Source organism: Bombyx mori, chromosome 23 (genome assembly GCF_030269925.1).
Source record: "Bombyx mori chromosome 23, ASM3026992v2".
Lineage (NCBI taxonomy): Eukaryota > Metazoa > Arthropoda > Insecta > Lepidoptera > Bombycidae > Bombyx > Bombyx mori.
The window spans coordinates 17,878,513-17,898,862 of NC_085129.1; the positions used below are offsets into that span (position 1 = coordinate 17,878,513).

Below are 20,350 nucleotides of genomic sequence, written 5' to 3' on the forward strand. Positions count from 1 at the left end.
GTAGTGTCGTATAGGACTAGAGGCTAGATGTAGGTCGGATCTGTGTCTGTTTGTGTACGAGAAGAGCTCGGGATCAGTACAGAGCTGCAGAGGACTGTGTCTATAGTAGTGAGGTATGGGACTAGAGACTATATTTAAAATTAAAACACACATAATAAAACAAGATTTTTGTATTATTTAATTGATTTTGAACATGGCTTTAGAAACAAGGCCGGCTCTTAAATCTTTCAGAGCGCTTTCGTATTCGGATAGAGCGTACGTCTTCACGCCGAGTTTTTCATAATTCACGTATCTGAGAATAAAATTGAAAGATTTTACTCCTATTATTATTGGCAGAGGTCCTTGGCCGTACTGATTATAAACATTATTAATCCACCCTCTTTATTAGTTGCTGTCACGGATTCAAGGAAAGACATCACGAGACAAATGAATAATATACCCGCAATTTGTTTTTATCGCAATTTAATGGTGGTAGGACCTCTTGTGAGTCCGCACGGGTAGGTACCACCACCCCGCCTATTTCTGCCGTAAAGTAGTAATGCGTTTCGGTTTGAAGGGTGGAGTAGCCGTTGTAACTATACTGAGACCTTAGAACTTATATCTCAAGGTGGGTGGCGCGTTTACATTGTTGATGTCTATGGGCCCCAGTAACCACTTAACACCAGGTGGGCTGTGAGCTCGTCCACCCATCTAATCAATAAATAAAAAAAATTGAGAAACTAATTTTTCATGTAACTATTAGACATAGCTTCTAAACTCCCGTCTTTCAGAATTAATGGCATTGGCAGCTTAACAAGCTTAACTTAAGCTTAACTTGTTTTTTTGACCTTTGACCACACTCAATCAGATCAAACAGCGGATGTTTGTCCTCAAATTTAACTCAAATTGAATTCAGACCTATCGATCCTTACTGCTATTTTCTAGGGTATTATATTTCAAAAAACATTACCAGCCTAAAACCATATGGGAACGATAACGACCCATATCAAAAGCATAGAGAAAAGCTCCTAAGCGACCTTAATATAGACAAGAAGTTTGTATAAATCAACGTAAATATTAACATGTGGCTTTTAAGGGGACTTCGAGTCTTGAAAACATATTTGCAAGACTGAAATGGATAATTTCGTTTGACGGCTACAAAGCAATAAGAAATTCCTCTTACCCAACACTAGAAAATTTCTCGGCTACAGTGAAGCTGAATAAGGTACCAGGTTTTTTTTTGAGATGGTGGAATCGCTCTCTGGTTTAACCAAGACGGTAGTCAGGGGCTAACCCAAAACACCAAAACCGCTACCTTACATTGCTTTTTCGTTTTCCGAATGAACATACCTATTACCCATGGCCTTCAGCCAGCCCAAGGCGTTAGGGAAGCTGAACGGGTTGATCTTAACGCCGATGATGGTCAGTTCCTTGTCGTAAATTTGGAATGGATTTATCCTGAAAAAACGTGGACATCATTCAGATTTCAAAAACTTCTTTTTTCCTACCTAAGCTGATAGCCTTGAGAGGCTATTTCAGCGTAACCTTAACTAGTAGGTGAGCTCACGGGGCTCAAACTTGACGACGTTGCTAACACGAACCCTAACAAGAGCAGTGCTTCGCAGAATCTACCACCGGATTGGAAAAGTGACCCACTGAGAAAATCCGGTGAGAAACTCAGTGGGCTGTGTCTATGGGTTAATTTACTCGTCGAGCTCTTTGTCGCAAGCGACGGGTTCGGGTTCATTTTTAGTTGAATTTCGATTTTTTAAATTTTTTTTTCAATTTTTTTGGTATTGAATTGTCATCGGTAAGGACCGATGACCGTTTGGTATACTTATTAAGTAATAAGTATTCCAAATTTCGAGTTAATCCGACGTTTTGACGGGGGTCAAAATCATATTCAAAGATTCCGTTACATACATAACTCTGAAGGTAATAAAAGGGTTATTAAAACTAAAAAGACGAATATACATCTAAGTTGTCCTATTAAAGCGGAATTTCTACTGCAAACGAAATAAACTGGCAGTCATACGGACATACTGTTTTTGTACTGGTGGTAGGACCTTGTACTGGTGGTAGGACCTCTTGTGAGTCCGCGCGGGTGGGTACCACCACCCTGCCTATTTCTGCCGTGGTAACTATACTTGAGACCTTAGAACTTATATCCCAAGGTGGGTGGCGCATTCACGTTGTGGATGTCTATGGGCTCCAGTAAACACTTAAGGCCAGGTGGGCTGTGAGCTCGTCCACCCATCCAAGCAATAAAAAAAACATAGGTACATATAGACACTCACGAAGCTTGATGAGTCGGTGGACAGCATCCGAATAGCACGTATTTCCCGCCGTGACGAAGATAATTGAAACTGATCTCCATCACTTTACCGACGCCTAGAAATGGGACCAGACAATAGACACAATTACAATACAACAGGTACAATTTTTTTTTGCTGTTGTAGACAGACTAGCATACGGTCCACCTGATGGTGAGTGGTTACCGTCGCCCATGGACTTCAGCAATGCTATGGGCAGAGCAAAGCCGCTGCCTACCGCCTAATACTCTCCACATTCCTCGTTTGAAGAAGGACATGTCATAGCGCTCGAGAAACACCGTGGAGGGGCGCCGGATGGAACTTGGCAAACAAGACCTCTGGAAATGCACTGTGGATGACCGCAGTGGCTCCAGTTAGTATGAATGAACTATACTCCGGTGGCGGGCGGTGCGATGGTAAAAACGATACGAGAGAAGGTATCATTTCGAACAATTCCTTATATAATTCCATAAGTCCGGTTTTCGATATCCACAAAGACCAGATCTTTTGACTCCCTCCTTGAATCCTTTGGTAGGAGATTGGGGTTAATTCGATTCAGAATAGATTTGTTATAATAGAGCAGGTACCTGAATCGCTCTAGCTTATCAAAACTGCCGCGCAAACTTCACATAGCTCGGCTGAACGCTTCGATCAACAATAGTAAGTTACTATTGATGATCGAAGGCTGAACGTGATTATACGTCCGTGTGACGTCATTTGTGGGTTAAGTAGCGGAGTCGATCCTAAATCAAACCCAACTCATTCCATTGTGATCTATCATTAACTTTGCGTCTAATTTATCCTAATTTAAAGTTCCTTAACTTTGTAGGGTCCTGTGATTTATAGAAACCTTGTGGAGTTCAGTTACCACTAAACTTTATTAAAAAAAAAACATGACAGATATAATTCTTCGGAGTTGTTTAATCATGTTACTCAGGATTTACAATTTAATGGAACAGTCATTATGGCGACTCCTGCGGAAGCCATGTCCAGAAGGAAACCTCTGTGGCCTGACCACGTAATATTTTACTGGTAGGACGTCTTGTGAGGCCGTAGGTAGGTACCACCACCCTGCTTAATTCGGCCGCGAACAAACGCCTTCCGGCTTGAAAGGTACCTTAAGACCCCCCACTTACAGTTCGTGTGGCGGCGTTATTGATGACTATGGGTTCCAGTAGCTACTCAATTATGTGGATCATGGGCACGCACACCAATCTGAGCAATGGAATCTTTATACACAATGTTTACAATGATTATAGATTGTTTAGCATCTGCGTTCATAACGTCTGTTTTAGCAAAACACCTAAAACACTAAGACCTCAACCGAATTACTGACCTGTGCAGTCGATGATGACGTCATACAGCTGTTTCTCCTTGTCCAGAACATCGGGAGTGACCAACCTGTATCCAGTCTCTGGAAATTGGAATATTAAAGTCCTTTAAGTGTGATATTGCGCCGATTAAGGTACAGAAGCAAAAAAAAATATTTTTAGTAAATGAACGTTTTGAATAATAAAATCTAAATCGTAGAGCTAAAAACAGATTATGTTAATGTGAAAGTAAAAGAAGAAACAGTCTCACACGTGTGACTCCTATATACTACTGGAGATATAACGCAAGGAGGGTTGACGTCAGAAAGACGACCAGTTGTAACACTCATGACAAATCCCTATGCACCATGATGTGTGCGTTTCGGTTTGAAGGGCGGGGCAGCCGTTGTACTGTAAAACAAGGTTTTTTTATTGCCCTAGTAGGCAGACGATCGTACGGCCCACCTGATGGCGAGTGGTTACCGTCGCCCATGGACATCAGCAATACCAGGGGCAGAGCCAAGCCGCTGTCTACCGTCAAATACTCTCCACAAGCCTCGTTTGAAGAGGGGCATGTCATAGCGCTCGGGAAAGACCGGAGCTCATTTCATGGCAAAAAAGATCTCTGGAAACGCACCGTGGATGAACGCAGTGGCTTCAGCTAGTATGGATGAACTCTACTCTGGATGGAGTGGATGGTGGATCTGTTGACGTCTATAGGCTCTGGTATCCACTCAAATCCAGGGACGTCGTGAGTTCCTCCACCCATCTTAACATTAAAATTCACACCCTATCAATCAAAGACCGTTTTATCCATCCATACTGATGATGATACCCCACTCCGCTTAGCTTACTAGGCAGTTTTGGTAATAAGCCATATACATAATTATGTTGGTCAGTGGTTAACGTCCAAACAACCGCGGTCGCTGACGCGAATAAACATATACTTATACTTATTGACCGCTCCAATGAGGTTTCCGGAAGACATTACACACTAACCATAAATAACCTCACCACAAACATTCAGACCATCGTTAAGTAATACCTTACCCAGTTTGTTGACGATTTCAAGTCTGACTTTATTCATCTCTGAAACGGTCACGTCTCTGTGGCCTAGTTGATGTAGGGACGTGACCCACAGGTTACCTAAAAGACCAAATTCAATTAAGGAGTTAATAGTGGTACACGGACAGGACCTTCTCACCGTGAAGCGCTGAAGTATCCTGAAATTCCTGTATTATAATGGACAAGGGACTTTTAAGGTCTTTTTAGTTTGATGAGCACACGATCCATCTGATGGTGAGCGGTTTCCGTCGCTTATGGACATCAGCAATCCCAAGGGCACAGCCAAGCCGGAGTCAAAAGCTGTGCACTCTCCGCAAGCCATTTAAAGGACGGGTCATAGCGCTCGGGAAACTTGCACTGGTGGTAGGACCTCTTGAAAGTCCGCACGCGTAGTTACCACCACCCCGCCTATTTCTGCCGTGAAGCAGTAATGCGTTTCGGTTTGAAGGGTGGGGCAGCCGTTGTAACTATACTGAGACCTTAGATTTATATCTCAAGTCGGGTGGCGCATGTACGTTGTAGTGTCTATGGGCTCCAGTAACCACTTAACGCCAGGTGAGCTGTGAGCTCGTCCAGTTATCTAACCAATAAAATTAAAAAGATATTTTAGAATTTGAGTACATGTAGGATTGGTAAGAATCGAACGCATAAAAAGAGTGTGGAACGAAGCGTTAAGATGTGAGTAAGAGAAAACGGTAAGACAAGGAAAAGAGAATGACAGACATGACAGAGAAAAGGAAGATGACGAAGACGGTTAAGGCGTAAAAAAGGTGTTAGATATTTTTTTATTATAATAACAGAAGTTTTCGGAACAGTGGAAGTTTTATTTTATGCGCTGCGATCCCTATTCTACATACGTATTCATTCGTATGTCGTATCACTCTTGTCAGAGCGGTCGTGGTCGTCATCCAGCATCATTGCCCATGCGATGGCCCGACCAGATCAAGTCGGCAGTTGGCGGCTGTTCGCATGAGTGTATCGGGCTCACCACAAACCCGGAGGAGTGGCGATTGCTCGTAAGGCGCGTACGTATTCATTACTTACCAATATCCGGTGGTAGATTCTGCGAAGCACTGCTCTTGCTAGGGTCAGTGTTAGCAACTCTCCGGTTTGAGCCCCGCGAGCTCACCTACAAACGTTAGGGCGAAGCTGAAACAGCCTCCCAAGGCTATCAGCATAGGTATGAAAAAAAAAAAAAAAACTTACCAATAATTCCGGCTCCGACGATGAGGATTTTCTCTCCGACAAGTAGAGGGGAAGCGCGATCGTAGCCGTGCGCCACGCAAGAGTATGGCTCGCATAGGCCACCTATGTTTAAGAAAAGCCGAATCTGTACTTTTGTAAACACGTTAGTCCGATCAGATTAAGACGACTTTGGACTCCGGCATCAATGTCGTTATTCACAGTCCGGAGGAGGAGGATTTAATGTATTATTCAAGCAGAATTGAAAAGAATATTAACATTCTGCACTCCTTCTCTATATTCTTTATAAGTGTGGAAAATTTCATACTCCTCCGTCGGCGTAATTTTCATAAAAAGGGGTACAAAGTATTTGTTTCACGTATAGTATGAATGAATGAATACATACACAAAAATTCATTCAAATCGATCCAGCCGTTTAGTTGCAGTACAGATAAATATCGCACCTGCCGGGACGATTTGTGAATCTAAACTATCCAAGGCGCCACCCAAACGCATTCAAAAAAATCATTCAAATCGATCCAGCCGTTTAGTTGCCGTATAGATAAATATCCCATCTGCCGGTATGATTTGCGAATCTAAATTATCTAGGGCGCCACCCAAACGCATACAAAAAAAATCATTCAAATCAGTCCAGCCGTTTAGGAGGAGTTGGGTGGCATACCTACACACGTACAGTAGAATTATATATATAAAGATAAAAATAAAAGTTAAATTAGAAACGGATAGATTTTGTTTACGCTGCGAGGTTTTAGGCTCTATTTAGGCTATAATCTCGTTTGGAAAGGAGAAAGAAAGAAAAACAGACCTTGCTCCGTGGACACGCCGTCAGGTAGGAGGTAGACCTGATCCTGCGGAACCTTTACGTACTGGGCCCAGCCTCCGTCCCGCCAGATCCCGACGGTACTGTTAATACCGGCGGTCAAGCAGTACTGGTATTTTCCTTTACGACAGAAATCACAGAGGCTGCAGGCTCTGAAACGGGAACAAACAATCTATTTAGTTTTAAAGTAATCGTGGCCTAAAGGATAAGACGTCCGGTGCATTCGTATGTAGCGATGCACCGGCGTCCGAATCCCGCTGGCGGGTACCAATTTTTCTAATGAAATACGTATTTAACAAAATGTTCACAGTTGACTTCCACGGTGAGTGAATAACATCGTGTAATAAAAATCAAACCCACAAAATTATAATTTGCGTAATTACTGGTGGTAGGACGTCTTGTTAGTTCGCACGGGTAGCTACCACCACCCCACCTGTTTCTGCCGTGAAGCAGTAATGCGTTTCGGTTTGAAAGGTGGGATAGCCTTTGTAACTATACTGAGACCTTAGAAATCATATCTTAAGGTGGGTGGCGCATTTACGTTGTAGATGTCTATGGGCTCCAGTAACCACACCAAAAAAACAACGGCTGCCCCACCCTTCAAACCGAAACGCATGAGTGCTTCACGGCAGAAATAGGCAGGGTACCACCACCTACCCGTGCGGACTCACAAGACGTCCTACCAGTAAGTAAAAAAGAAAAGACAGTCATTCATCAATAAACAATTCATATGAATCAAAATGATTGACCAATATGAAAATTCCCCAAAAGAACACTCTGTATAACTCCTATGTAGTGAATAAAATAACCTTGCGCATGTCCACGAACCTGTTCGGATCCACGACGACCTTCTGACCTTTCCTGAAGACAGACTTCTTCCCAACATCCGTAATGGTGCCACTGAATTCGTGACCAAGCGGTAGGGGGCGCTCTTTGGAAGCCGGAAACTCACCCTGATAAGAAAAACATACTGGTAGAGCCACATAATTTCACGATTATCTTCTAGTTCTAAAGATAATTATTTTTTCTATTTTTTTATTGCTTAGATGGGTGGACGAGCTCACAGCCCACCTGGCGTTAAGTGGTCACTGGAGCCCATAGACATCTACAACGTAAATGCGCCATCCACCTTGAGATATAAGTTCCAAGGTCTCAGTATAGTTGCAACGGCTACCTCGCCCTTCAAACCGAAACGCATTGCTGCTTCACGGCAGAAATAGGCGGGGTGGGTGCTGCCTACCCATGCGGACTCACAAGAGATTCTACCACCAGTAAATTATTATTTAGTAACGCCCCCTTGATAATAGATGGCGTTGATTATAGTTAATTTATAATTATTTTGAATTGTAATTTCCAACCTGTACAATGTGTAGATCAGTCCCACATATCCCGGAGTACTCCACTTTCACAATGACGTCATCGTCGTTTTCTATCTTCGGCAATGGATACTTGTTATCGTATTTTAATGTCAAAGTTTTTCCATCGAATACGACCGCCTCCATTTTGAATTTCTGTAATAAATTGTTTTGATTTTGAACGCAGAGCGAAGTTGTTGTTCGGACTTTGCAATTTCTTTCGGATCAGGAATCGGGTGTGATATGTTAGTGGATAACATATCGTATATTGAGAGCTAAAATAAACATGACATCCGCATCGAAAAGATCACAGATAACAATGAAAACATAGCATTTAGATGCATTCTAGCGAGTCGTGAACATAATTAAAATTAAATTTACGGTTTAACGTCGCTTTTTGATGATCGTTAACATTATTCTGCGACGCGTCCAATACTTTACAGTTTTCGTGATCGTGAAAAATAAAACGGTAAAAGTTATTTTAATTACGAAAATAATATGGTTTTCTTTGTAATATTGACGCCAGTACTGCTTATAGAACTTGTCCTGTTAAATTTCTAGCTTTTTTTTATGCAGGAGGAAATCACCGGATTCCTACCCGCGCGGCGGGTGTGTGGGGGTTGAACCTTACTAAAAGCTCCTGCCGCTCACATCCGGCGCCCTACCCCGGACCGGGCCGGACCCCAGCCAGGGCCACTGAGACGAGGGTTGACGCAGAGCATGTTACATCCATCCCTCCGTCCCCCAGACGCCGGACTGGCAACTACCATCGACCACCGGGTCCCTCGGTAAATTTCTGGCTTGGTGGTTCTTGATTCGAATCGCAGTTGCTTTGACTTGCTTGCTTGACTAAGTTTTGACTAAGCTTGTATCATCTTAATTTCATTTATGTATTTTGTGACGGGTAGATGACAAATGCCCGAATCTCGAAATCGTAATAATAAAAGAAATAAAATAAATAATGAACTGTGATATAAGTGTATTGAAACTGTTCCCGGTCATGTGAACACTAAAGTACCCTACTTTACTGGCGACTCCCAGGCGACTCCTGATACGACACCACTAAAAATCACAACACATGTGCAAATGTATACAAATTACAATTTATGGTTTTGACTGCTTTTCTGGGGCTTATCTAGGGTAGTTCGGGGGTCATAAGAACCTACTTATTTTTTATGTCTACAATCTAAGAAGCCCGAGGTGGGTAACAGAAAGCCTTAGTCCACTGAGTTTCTCGCCGGATCTTCTCAGTGGGTCGCGGATCCGATCCGGTAGATTCTGCGAAGCACTGCTCTTACTAGGGCTAGTGTTAGCAACACACCCGGTTTGAGCCCCATGAGCTCACCTACACGTCAAGAAGCTGAAATAGCCTCTCAAGGCATAGGTAGGGAAAAAAAAGCACAATCATTGTCGGTCCCCCAAAACTTTAATCCGACTAATAAACCAGTTGTAAGTACAGTCCACTTTTATTCAGATAAGCTTTTCAACCAACATCTCATCGCAATGGCGCCAACAAACACAAAGCCATAATATTCAAAATCTTAACTCACCTCCTTGTGCGGCGCTTCGAACAGAACTAAATCGAAAAAAAAAACATTATACCTCGAAAACAAGATAATGTATGTAGTTCTGGGATTATCACTATTATGACATACAATTAGGGTGACTACATTTTTTTATTAAATTATCGGACAGCAGTCAGAATCCGTCGTGATATCTTTAAGAAAAACTTTCCTTATTGAAACTACCGTCACGCCATCACTGACGGTTTGATATTTTTTTTATTATTTAATTGTGTGGATGAACTCACGGCTCACCTGGTGTTGCCGTCTATTTTTTGTATAAGCATATCTAATTTTTAGACGCATTCCTTTGCGCACGAAAACAATTAACTGTATCTTGAGGTGTGGCAGTGCGACTTGAATTTGTGTCTTCACGCTAACCGGACACAGGTATTATAAAGGAAATAAGATAAACTTTTTAATATAGTGACGATAAAAACCGTAAAATTATTTTAATTATTTCTACGACTAGCAAAATACCGAAGCAAAAAACAATTTCAATAAATAATTACGGTGGCCCTATTCAGATAAACGTTGTTATGTTAAAGACTAAGGTTATCGTCGCTCGCATCAAATGTTTATCTGTACAGCACGATAGTAATAGTAAAATATTTATGAATACTTTCTTGTACGTATTTAAATATTATAAATTTAGTTTCGTTCGAGTCGTAAGCATGATTAAAGCAACTTTTACGGATTAATTCAATTAAACAGTCGCCCGCCAACGCGAAATATCGTAAAAGTTATTTTAATTATTTAAGTATACTCGGATATTATAAGCATTACACCATACATGCTAATTTTCAACTTAAAATTAAAAATATCAACTCCTGATCATTTTTTTAAAATCACTTAAAATATTTATACCTTCGCGTTATTATATTCAAATAAATTACATGTAAATATTTTTTATTCCCTACCTAATCCACTAACGGTGCGTTTAGGTACCCCAAGCACCGGTCATCGCTCAGGCAGGGCTCGACGAGTAAATTAACCCACAGACACAGCCCACTGAGTTTCTTACAGGATCTTCTCAGTGGATCCCGTTTCCGATCCCGTGGTAGACTTCCAAGCTGCTCTTGCTAGTGTTAGCAAATTCTCTCACGTTAAGCGCGTGAGCTCACTTACTCGCCCGGTAAATCTAGTATGACCTCTCGAGGTTACTACAATAGGTAGGAAAAAAAGGGGACACCGAGAAAATCAGTGGGCCTTGGAAACTCAGTCTTCGTGCTAGTTCGTAGGTCGAACGATTGACGAGTTTGACGAGAACGACATACGTTTGACGAGACATATTTATGACAAGTTGACTTAAGGATGTAACTATGTTAGCGCGCCGCTGAGAGAAAAAGATTGAGAATCGCTGGCTTAGACGCACACATGACAAACACGTATGTATATACAAAAATTGATATTAACAAAATGCACTTTTACTTCGTGTAGGTACTTTATATCTTGGTGATAAGCACGAAGATCCCTTTAATAAAGATACTGCTATCTATACTAATATTATAAAGAGGAAAGATTTAATTGTTTGTTTGGATTGAATAGGCTCACTGTTGGGAAGCTACACTTATTCACGGATGACATAAGCATTAATATATTTTCAAAAAACTTAGGGATCCTTACTAAAATTCCAATAATGTAACCCAAGGTGTAAAAATAAAAAATACCTAACTTATTCTTTACATCACACCCCTTTACAATAGGTGTCGCAACAGGAAATATCTAACTATTATACTTATACATAATACATAAAAAGTTTTCTTTTCTTTAAAAAAAGAAAAACCACATCAAATATCATTTACAAAAAATTTGAAAGAAAAAATCATTAAATCCTTATTTAAAAAAAACAATAAAAAATCTTTATTTATAACTATTTTTTTTTAGTAACCTGACGAAAATATTTGAGCTTAGGTGTGTGTACTAAAGTTATTTACAATTTTTTTTACATTTTTTAGCGCGTAACAATATATTAACATTGACATTTACTTTAAAGTACACTGACGCGTCGGTAGCGCTCGCGGCGTGAACGTTGGCGGCGGACGGGCGATGTATAAAATCGCGCCTGTCTTTGGTTACAGAGCGTTTGCCGATATGAAGTTTCGCATTAGTCGAAAGCGGTTGTTGGGTTAACAGAAACTTCCGTAACAATGGCGCGTAACAATAGGTTCAATAAAACTAATATTTTGAAATTATTGTTAAATACCCGAACGAAGCCGGGCGGACCGCTAGTAACTTATATAACTGTTATTAAAATGACGTTTGTCTTAATAAATTCTGGATGCTATGTTTATTAATTTACGACAAATTGTTATTGTTTGTGTATCTAATCGAATAATTTATTTAGATAACAATAGTGCGGCGTTCTGGCGTGGATGTTTTTTTTATTTTTATTGCCGTATAGGCATCGAGCGTACGGCCCACCTGATGGTGAGTGGTTACCGCCGCTCATGGACGTCAGCAATGCCAGGGGCAGAGCCAAGCCGCTGCCTACCGTTTAATACTCTCCACAAGCCTCGTTTGAAGAAGGACATGTCATAGCGCTCGGGAAACACCGTGGAGGGGAGCTCATTCCATAGCCGGATGGTACGTGGCAAAAAAGATCTCTGGAAACGCACTGTGGATGAACGTAGTGGCTCCAGGTAGTATGAATGAACTCTACTCCGATGGCGGGCGGTGCGATGGTAAAAACGAGATGTCGGTATCATCTCGAACAATGAAGTAGGAAACCTATGGAAATGAAACGTCAACCAAAATTTCGTGCCACTGTGACGTCATCTGGCCACAAAACATGGCGGCTTTAGTGCTGTACAAAAGATTTCAATGTTATCAGGTTTTATCGATAAACGTTCTTGGCTCATTTTATTTTAAATATTGTTGAGTATTATTTATTTGTAGAATTTATACTTTAATGGGAAGTAAGTAGGTATATTGTTATGTGCAAATATGATATGATTTAGATGGGTGAAATCTAAGACAAGTTCGTCCTTCGAATTTGCCAAGTATTTGCCCATTTCTAGCATGCTAAATGTTATCGTATTTTGAGTACCTACGTGTTTTTCTTAGACTATTACAATCTATTTTAATTGTTTTGCTGACTTTAAAGTCCGTAACATACTACCGCAGCGCACCCCAAGGAAGGTGCGCCGCACCATTTGAATCTCTTTCGCTTGAGAGTGATTCAAATTTTAAACTTATCAAGGGACCGCGTGAAAAAAAAAAACACCTACAGAACATTTATTCATTAATTACAAACGTCATTCCTTGTGACTTCCTCTCTAAAATCACTTAATTATTAAATATTTAACAAATTTACAATAGTGTTTTACTCACTGCGGAATAAAACTATTTTATTTAAATAGTTCCGAAGAGATTTTGTCGGTAGCCTTTTTCCCGAAATATCTAAACAGAATGTCTAAATATGTTTTGATGACATATTTTAAAGTGGTATTTATGATTAGTGTCATGATCAATAGATTCCGACCGAAAAATGGATTTTTCGGATGAGGGCTCCATAATGAATTTAAATACATATAGATAATAGTTTTAGGACATCGACTTTCTTGAGATCCTATAAAATACCTTTTAATTATTATTTTTGTATGTTTTAAGCATGATAAATTATGAAATTTTATATAATCAATCATATTAAATCGATATCATAGTCAATAAATAATGTACAACCCAAAACAGACGGCCGAACTGACGTGACAATGACATTTGGCGCGCTAAACATGGCGGATTTTCGGCCTCATTAGACGGAGACGGAGATATTTACGTATATTCATGTTTCATTTTATGTACGCACTGAAATACTGTTATATTGTTTTCCTGCGAGTTAAAGTGCTGACTAAGAACGAGATAGATATATGTTTATGTATGTGCCTTCAAAATGGGTGCTATTTATATAAGCAATTGTACGTATAGAACAATATGTCGTGTCCCTACTATATAGGTCTATGATCTCGAACAATTCCTCAGAGAAATTTTTGTTTACGCTTTCTGTATTATCTGTGGATGTTTTTAAATAATTTTTCTACTTACAGGTGTGTTGCGTTGCAATGCGAGACTCTGAATGGTTAACTCGCGTATTTGTTGTTGACTTTTCTTTATAATAAAGTCACTCCTATCACAAAGTTCAAGGGCGACTAATTTTTGCAAAACAATAGTTATCCTCAAACTTCATGATTGGTTGATTTTACTTTAGGTACCTACATTACGAATTCCAGCTGTTGTCGCCGTAAAATTTTAATACTTTACGATCAGATAATTAAAAAAAAAATGCAGTTAAGAATACACACAAGACAAACGCCTAATGCCTATAAAATGTTACGAGATCATAGTTATGTTAATAATATTGAAAACAATACTCTATTATAATTTAATTTTATTTCAATAACGACATCTATTGTTGATCTAAGTAATTAATCACTCAATGACTTTTTTGTTTGTTTTCAACTATAAGTACACAGCGTTTGATTTCCTCAAATGATTCTTTATCTGTAGAACAATCTCAGCTATAAGACCGCCCATTAGCCTTTTTGTATTTAATGTTTTGGGTTTGTTTTGTCTCACTTGTATATTAGTGTACAATAAGGCTAACTCTTACTATGACTGCCATCTAGTATCAAATAGAGTACTAAAAACTGAGACACAAAATGCGACTGCAACGGGAAAGATCTGCGACACGGTCATGCCACTGGCATTGATAATATCACACGCGCAACGGTGATAAACTTCGTCAGCAGACATTGACAATAGAAAAAAAGATATAAAATCTAAAGTTACGAGCTTGTACATATCGTTTGATGTATATTCTATTTGGCAAACGATTCCTAATAGCAAGGGCGGATCCAGCTTTGGCGCCAGGAGGGGGTCACATAGTCGTGGGCAAGTTAAGAACTTATAATTTAATTTTGATAACAATAGATAATAAATAAATCATGATGTTCTTCAATTAGTCCATGTTAGTTCAAGTCCTGGAACTATCTCAGGGGGGGGTCATGACCCCATGACCCCCCCCCTGGATCCGCCGTTGCCTAATAGCTTACTCTGTCTGTAAAAATTAAGCTATTGGAACTTGACAAAATAAGAAAAAGAACAGCAACATTTCACTACGGTATGCTTTTTAAACGCCTAAAATAAAATCAATTATAAATTGCATTAAAACAATTACAAATTAAATGAATTATTGCACCGAGTGTGGTAGAATTCAAGAATGTCTTATAATTTAATTTCATTTTCATTTATATTGTCTGTCTTCTATTGAATAAAATTAAATATTACCAATTAAAAGAATAAATTATATAAGTTTTAGTTATATAAGCTAGGAATTTGTTTTTTCTTTGGCAAAGCTTGGGTTTGTTACAAAAACCAACTAGTGCCACAAACCAAAAACATTTCAGAGGAATCGTTACTTAATTGTGCACGGTTTGATTCGAAAGTTGCCATAAACCATAAAGAAAATGGCGTTGATTTCTGCAAATGGCCAGTTCTGTCGCATACGCACAAGCTTTTAATTATTTTTTAGCAACTCTGTGGGTCCTTAATTAGTTTTACGTTATAATTTTTTCCCTACCTATTTGCTAATCGCCTAGAGGGTTATTCTAGCTACGCGCAAAAAAGAGTGGTTGAGCTGACGGGCTGAAAATATGAGAATTGCAACACCAGTACTAGCAAGAGCAGTGCCCTCGAATATATTAAGTGTATAATCTATGGCAGTGCCTCGCAAAATCTGCGACCAACTGGGAAGATCCCGCGAGAAACTCAGTGGGTTATGCCCATGGGCTAGTTCGGTCGTCGAACTCTTCGTCCTAATCGACGAGCTTGATGAAAATGGTAATGCTTGAAGAGCCTAATCGCAATTAAATATAGCCTTTTATATTCTGTAAGCTGCGATTTATCCACAATACATTAACATGAGTACATAGTTCAAAATAATATAAGTTTTATCAATATTAGAAGCTTTATCGTAACATGGGTAATTTTATTCACGATGTTCATAGCTGTGTTTCATTTTAGTTTATCAAGGCAATCACCTTCTTGCAGCATCAAGAACCTATACAGGGTTATGTGGAAAATTTTTAGAAAGTGCGTTGAGCGTATGGTTACAGAGTGGGGCAATATATAACTAACATAAAAAATATCAATAAAGTAATACTAAGATATAACAAATAGGCACGTAACGAAAAAAAAAAGGTATAGTTTAGTAACAATCGCCATTTGTGTTAACCATAGATAATAAAGTGGAAAGATCTAGTGCTTTCACATCCTTCTCGTATCATTTCCGAGAGTAAAGAAATATTTTTCATTGAGTAGCATTTTTATTACGCCAAATTTTTAATAACACAACAAGCGGTTTTGTTCAATTGTTTGAGCAAAACTGTGGTTAAGCTTGCACATGTACTAGGCGCCTTAGTTCATTCAACCTATTCATTCGGCTTCAATTCATTCGTCCCTATCATTCATCAGTTAACGTTTGATTAAAAAAGCTTCTTCGTGTAACGTACAAAATGGATCGAAATATTTACGTTTACGTTTTTTACACTTTACTATTGTATTTCACTTGTAATGGTAAGTTAAACTATTGTTGAAATTATTAATTTGTATACCAAAACAGGTTTTAGAATGCATCGATAAGTATTTGCATGGAAAATAGAGAAATTAAAGAACAAAAACAATGTTTTGAAGCAATTGGGTGTCACGCCCATATTCACCAAAAAGTTTTAATTTCTATCTGAACTTCGCATATTAATTGACAATTTTATGGGATACATTACTACGATCTAAATTGTTTTAGTAGTTTAGTATTTCTGTAATATTTAAAACGTTTATATTAAAGAAAACACATAATCCATGGCTACAAATCCTGCGTAAATGTACAGGTCGTGTTTCAAGTCCATTAGTACAAGTTTTGGCGTTCTAATTTTTCTAAGTTCTAAGTTATATTTTCGAAATAGTACCTATATTGCCTTGAAATAAGTTGCACAGGCAAGAAAACCCATCTATTTTATCGTAAACTACTCTGCTTAGAGTTTTGAAAACAATACTAATCAATGTTAAGTAAAATCAGTCTCGGAACATAAATATTAAAACAAGTAAAGATGTAATGTTCGTAATGAATTCCATGCTATAACACAAACACAATGTGTGATCATAAAATATTTACAAAAAACTCATATTTAAGTCATGGTATGAATACATTGTGAAGAAGAAATATTTGTCAGATCTAAAGTAGCTATTTATGTAAATTTAAAAATACTTTATGATGACATTTTGATATATCAAAAAACACACTGATCTTAAATACACTAATGTGATGTAAGATTTTTAGCTTAATATTCGGAGAGTAGTCATGGTATGCGGCAAAACTTGTTTCAAATGGATTTTTTAAAAGTTACAAACAAGTTTAGAGTTCCACAAAAAATTTTAAGGGCTTGTGTGTGGTACCTCAGCGCCACCTCAAAAATATCGGCGTCAAGATCTGGAAGGAGAAAGCCCTGAACAGAGCAATCTGGAGAGACATACTGGACCAGGCTAAGGCCCACCCTGGGCTGTAAGGCCTAAGATGATGATGATGATGTGGTACCTCAGAAATTCGTCTATGGATCTTATACAATTAAATTAGACTCCTAGGGCTTCACTGATTTTCTTAAACCTTGATCTAAATGTTACAATTGGCAAAGTGTAATAAACTTAAACAAAAGTCATGAAAAATGTATTCATAATCTGACTTGTAGATGTCATTTTAAGCACTTTCCATGTGCATTAAGCATTAAGTTTTTTATCAACTCTAATTTAGGCTGGACAGTTAGTATCAGAGAACACATGATTGCTTTGCTGCTGAAATAGTAAGATGGTGGTATTCATGCATAAGGAGTCATCTCAGACCGTCTTTTCACATTATAAGAGTACAATTTCCAAAAATATTCGAAATTGAGTTAAATGCGGAATCATTTGGTATCACCAGTATTTTTCTCACAAATACTGTCAAAAGAGTGTAGTTTAGTTTTAGTTTTTTTAGTTTACCTATATTCTGACTACTATTAACAAAATTAATACATAATTTTATTTTACTTTAAAAGACTGATAATGTAACTGGTAAAAAATAAAAAATAGCTGTTGCAAAGATGATTAATATTAAAAATATCACATGTTAAACCTTTAAAACACTTTCCTGTAAAATTAATAAGTTTTGAGATTATAGTTTTAGTGCGAGAAGACAATATGTCTTATCACTAGTAATTTTTAAGACCGACCAAACTATAATGCAGTTAAGATATTGCCTCCTTAGTAGCTGCATTAACATTGTCAAATGTAAAAATAAGTTTGAATTGTCTTTACAGTATCAGCCCAACGGACACCAACAATCTCGCACATCACACAAGAGCAGATCAGGGATATCGGAGGCCAGGTAGACCTGGAATGTTCCGTGCATTATGCACAAGAGTTTCCTGTTGTCTGGGTAAGTCTGTCTGTGCCTCTGGCTTTTCCATGCCGGAAAGCCAATATTTCTCATAATTGACCAGCCCCCAGGTCTTTGGTGCTGAAAATGATGACTGAGATTCATTTGACCACATCCAATAGCATTCTCTGAATGATGCACCAATATACTGGAATCAGTAACTGACATTTACAAGTAGAGGGCATTGTGAGCTACATAACATATCTCCATATCCTTAGAACAGCCATAACCAGCCATAAATACCAATTTCAAGTATGGGATAGCCATTGGCTAATCATTGAGACATTTCTCATGTCTCAAGGTAGGTGGTGAAATACACATAACTAAACTAGTCGAAAAAATCAAACGCCCCAAAAACATTTATAGTGTTTAATCAGATGGCAGTATTTTTATGGAAAATAGCCCATACTGTTACTGTAAAAAAAAAGCAATTTGAAACTTGAAGAAGCTAGTTTCAAGGTTTTTGATGGTTTTTTTTTATGGCTTAGATGGATGGATGAGCGCACAGCCCACCTGGTGTTAAGTGGTTACTGGAGTCCATAGACATCTAAAATGTATATGCACCATCCACCATGAGCTATAAGTCCAAAGGTCTCAGTATAGTTACAACGCCCCACCCTTCAAACCGAAAGGCATTACTGCTTCACGGCAGAAATAGGCAGGGTGGTGGTAACTGATCCATCGGACATCAAATGGAAACAGATCACTTTGTCTTTGATTACACAACACACACAACTTACAGGAAAAATTTGTCGCGGATCATCTCCCAATTAAATATAAATTAATCTTAAGCAATGAATGAAATGTAATCAAATCTTAGCTGTATATATTTTTTTATTTTTGATGTTAATGCACTGTCGATTGCACCTATAATTGAGGTGACATCTGCCATGAACTTTTGTCAATTGTTCAATGTTTTTTATTGATGATCACTTTGTTGGTGCAACTTAATAAATAAATAAATAAATTACGGTTATCCCAGTAGACCATGCTCCCATCTTCAATTCTCAAAAACAATCCCTTCCTGATTGTTTTTTTTGACATATTAATTTATTTCACTAGCGCGTATAGTGTGAGAGGTACTGAACTATTCAATGCTGCATTTGTTTAGCAATATTATCACTGGCACCTTTATTAGTTGATGCGTCCAGGGATTTGGGGAAGCTTTTTTTTTATATTAATGAAGGATCACTGGTGGCCAGAAGGCCTTTCCAGTTTCACAGGTCGGCGAGCAAAGGCTCAGCCGTGGGAGGAGGGGGGGGGTTCGCTAACGTGGGAGCGAATGGGGGGAGCGCTACTTTTGTTATCATAACGTACCTAAGAAATACGTAGAACGAGAGAGAAATTATTCGAGGTATTTCCTTCAGTTTACATTTGTGTTTAATGTATCACACTGTTTATTTGTTTTTTGGTGTACAATAAAGAATACTCTCTCTCTCTCTCTCTCTCTCTCTCAGTTTCCACGAGTCGTGGACATAAATTGTAACTGCATTTTACAGTTCACAGTTCTCGTGGTCATATCGTCGTTTCTGTAGTGACCACGAAAACTGTACATATGTATTCGAAACGTTGGAACGACAGTTAAAATGGCCAGATTAAATCGTAAAACAAGTTTGAATGATATAATCATAATAATAAATAAATAAGTGAGAACAAATCACGCATGGTCATTCGGTCCCAAAATTAGGATTCCCTGTGTTATGGGTACCAGAGACTATAATAATTGTGAATAGACATGCTTTAACAAAAACCGACTTCAAATAGAAAAAATAATTCCAAAACAAATTAATATACACTAAAAACAATAAAATCATCGAAATCGGTTGGCGGATATTGAGTTATTCATCTATTTATCGCGCACGTACTTAATGCAAATTTAAGACTTATATGGTTTTCTCATGGATGTCAAATTCAGATCCTCTTCCTTTTTTGAAATCGATTAATAAACACTCAGACAACGAGCAACCAAACCTGTTTATGACACGAATGTTTGCCCAATGTGGAAATCGAACCCACGACCCTCGGTCCAACAGTCGAGAGCGCTAACCACTGCACCACCGACTCAATTACGTAGTGGTATTATTAAAATGTTTTAAACTTACATATGTAAGAACGCACACGTCTTAACTTCAGCACGGGACAATGAACATTCAATCAACACGATCTCTTATCACGTAAAATTTATTATATATGATTATATTTTTCAATAAAATTTTATGAAGTCATCTTGTTTTTCGCTTTAACTAGCGTGAATCCTTTAAACAATATAAACATTAACAT

The 20,350-nt window shown here is 38.5% G+C and overlaps 2 protein-coding genes and 1 long non-coding RNA gene across 3 annotated transcripts in view; 2 read left to right on the forward strand and 1 right to left on the reverse strand.

The window, feature by feature from the left end:
* Positions 1-155: 155 nt before the first annotated feature.
* LOC732960 (zinc-containing alcohol dehydrogenase) lies at positions 156-9,606 on the reverse strand (the record flags this gene model as incomplete). The annotated part of the gene is given in 10 exon segments (NM_001046958.1): positions 156-292; positions 1,330-1,437; positions 2,277-2,370; positions 3,628-3,705; positions 4,652-4,747; positions 5,873-5,974; positions 6,675-6,841; positions 7,518-7,642; positions 8,048-8,200; positions 9,595-9,606. Coding segments are annotated over 9 exon segments (1,029 nt in total). The 3' UTR covers positions 156-177.
* On the forward strand, positions 9,346-13,933 carry LOC134201137 (uncharacterized). Its single transcript, XR_009976339.1, has 2 exons — positions 9,346-12,307; positions 13,562-13,933. It is a non-coding gene; the product is annotated as an uncharacterized LOC134201137 (long non-coding RNA).
* A 1,953-nt stretch (positions 13,934-15,886) lies between these two features.
* LOC101740067 (lachesin) overlaps positions 15,887-20,350 on the forward strand; it is a 28,976-nt gene continuing 24,512 nt past the window's right edge. The window contains exons 1-2 of the mRNA XM_004930709.5: positions 15,887-16,179; positions 17,952-18,070. Of these exons, the coding sequence (XP_004930766.1) occupies positions 16,119-16,179; positions 17,952-18,070 (180 nt within the window). The 5' untranslated portion in view covers positions 15,887-16,118. The remainder of the gene's footprint in view (positions 16,180-17,951; positions 18,071-20,350) is intronic.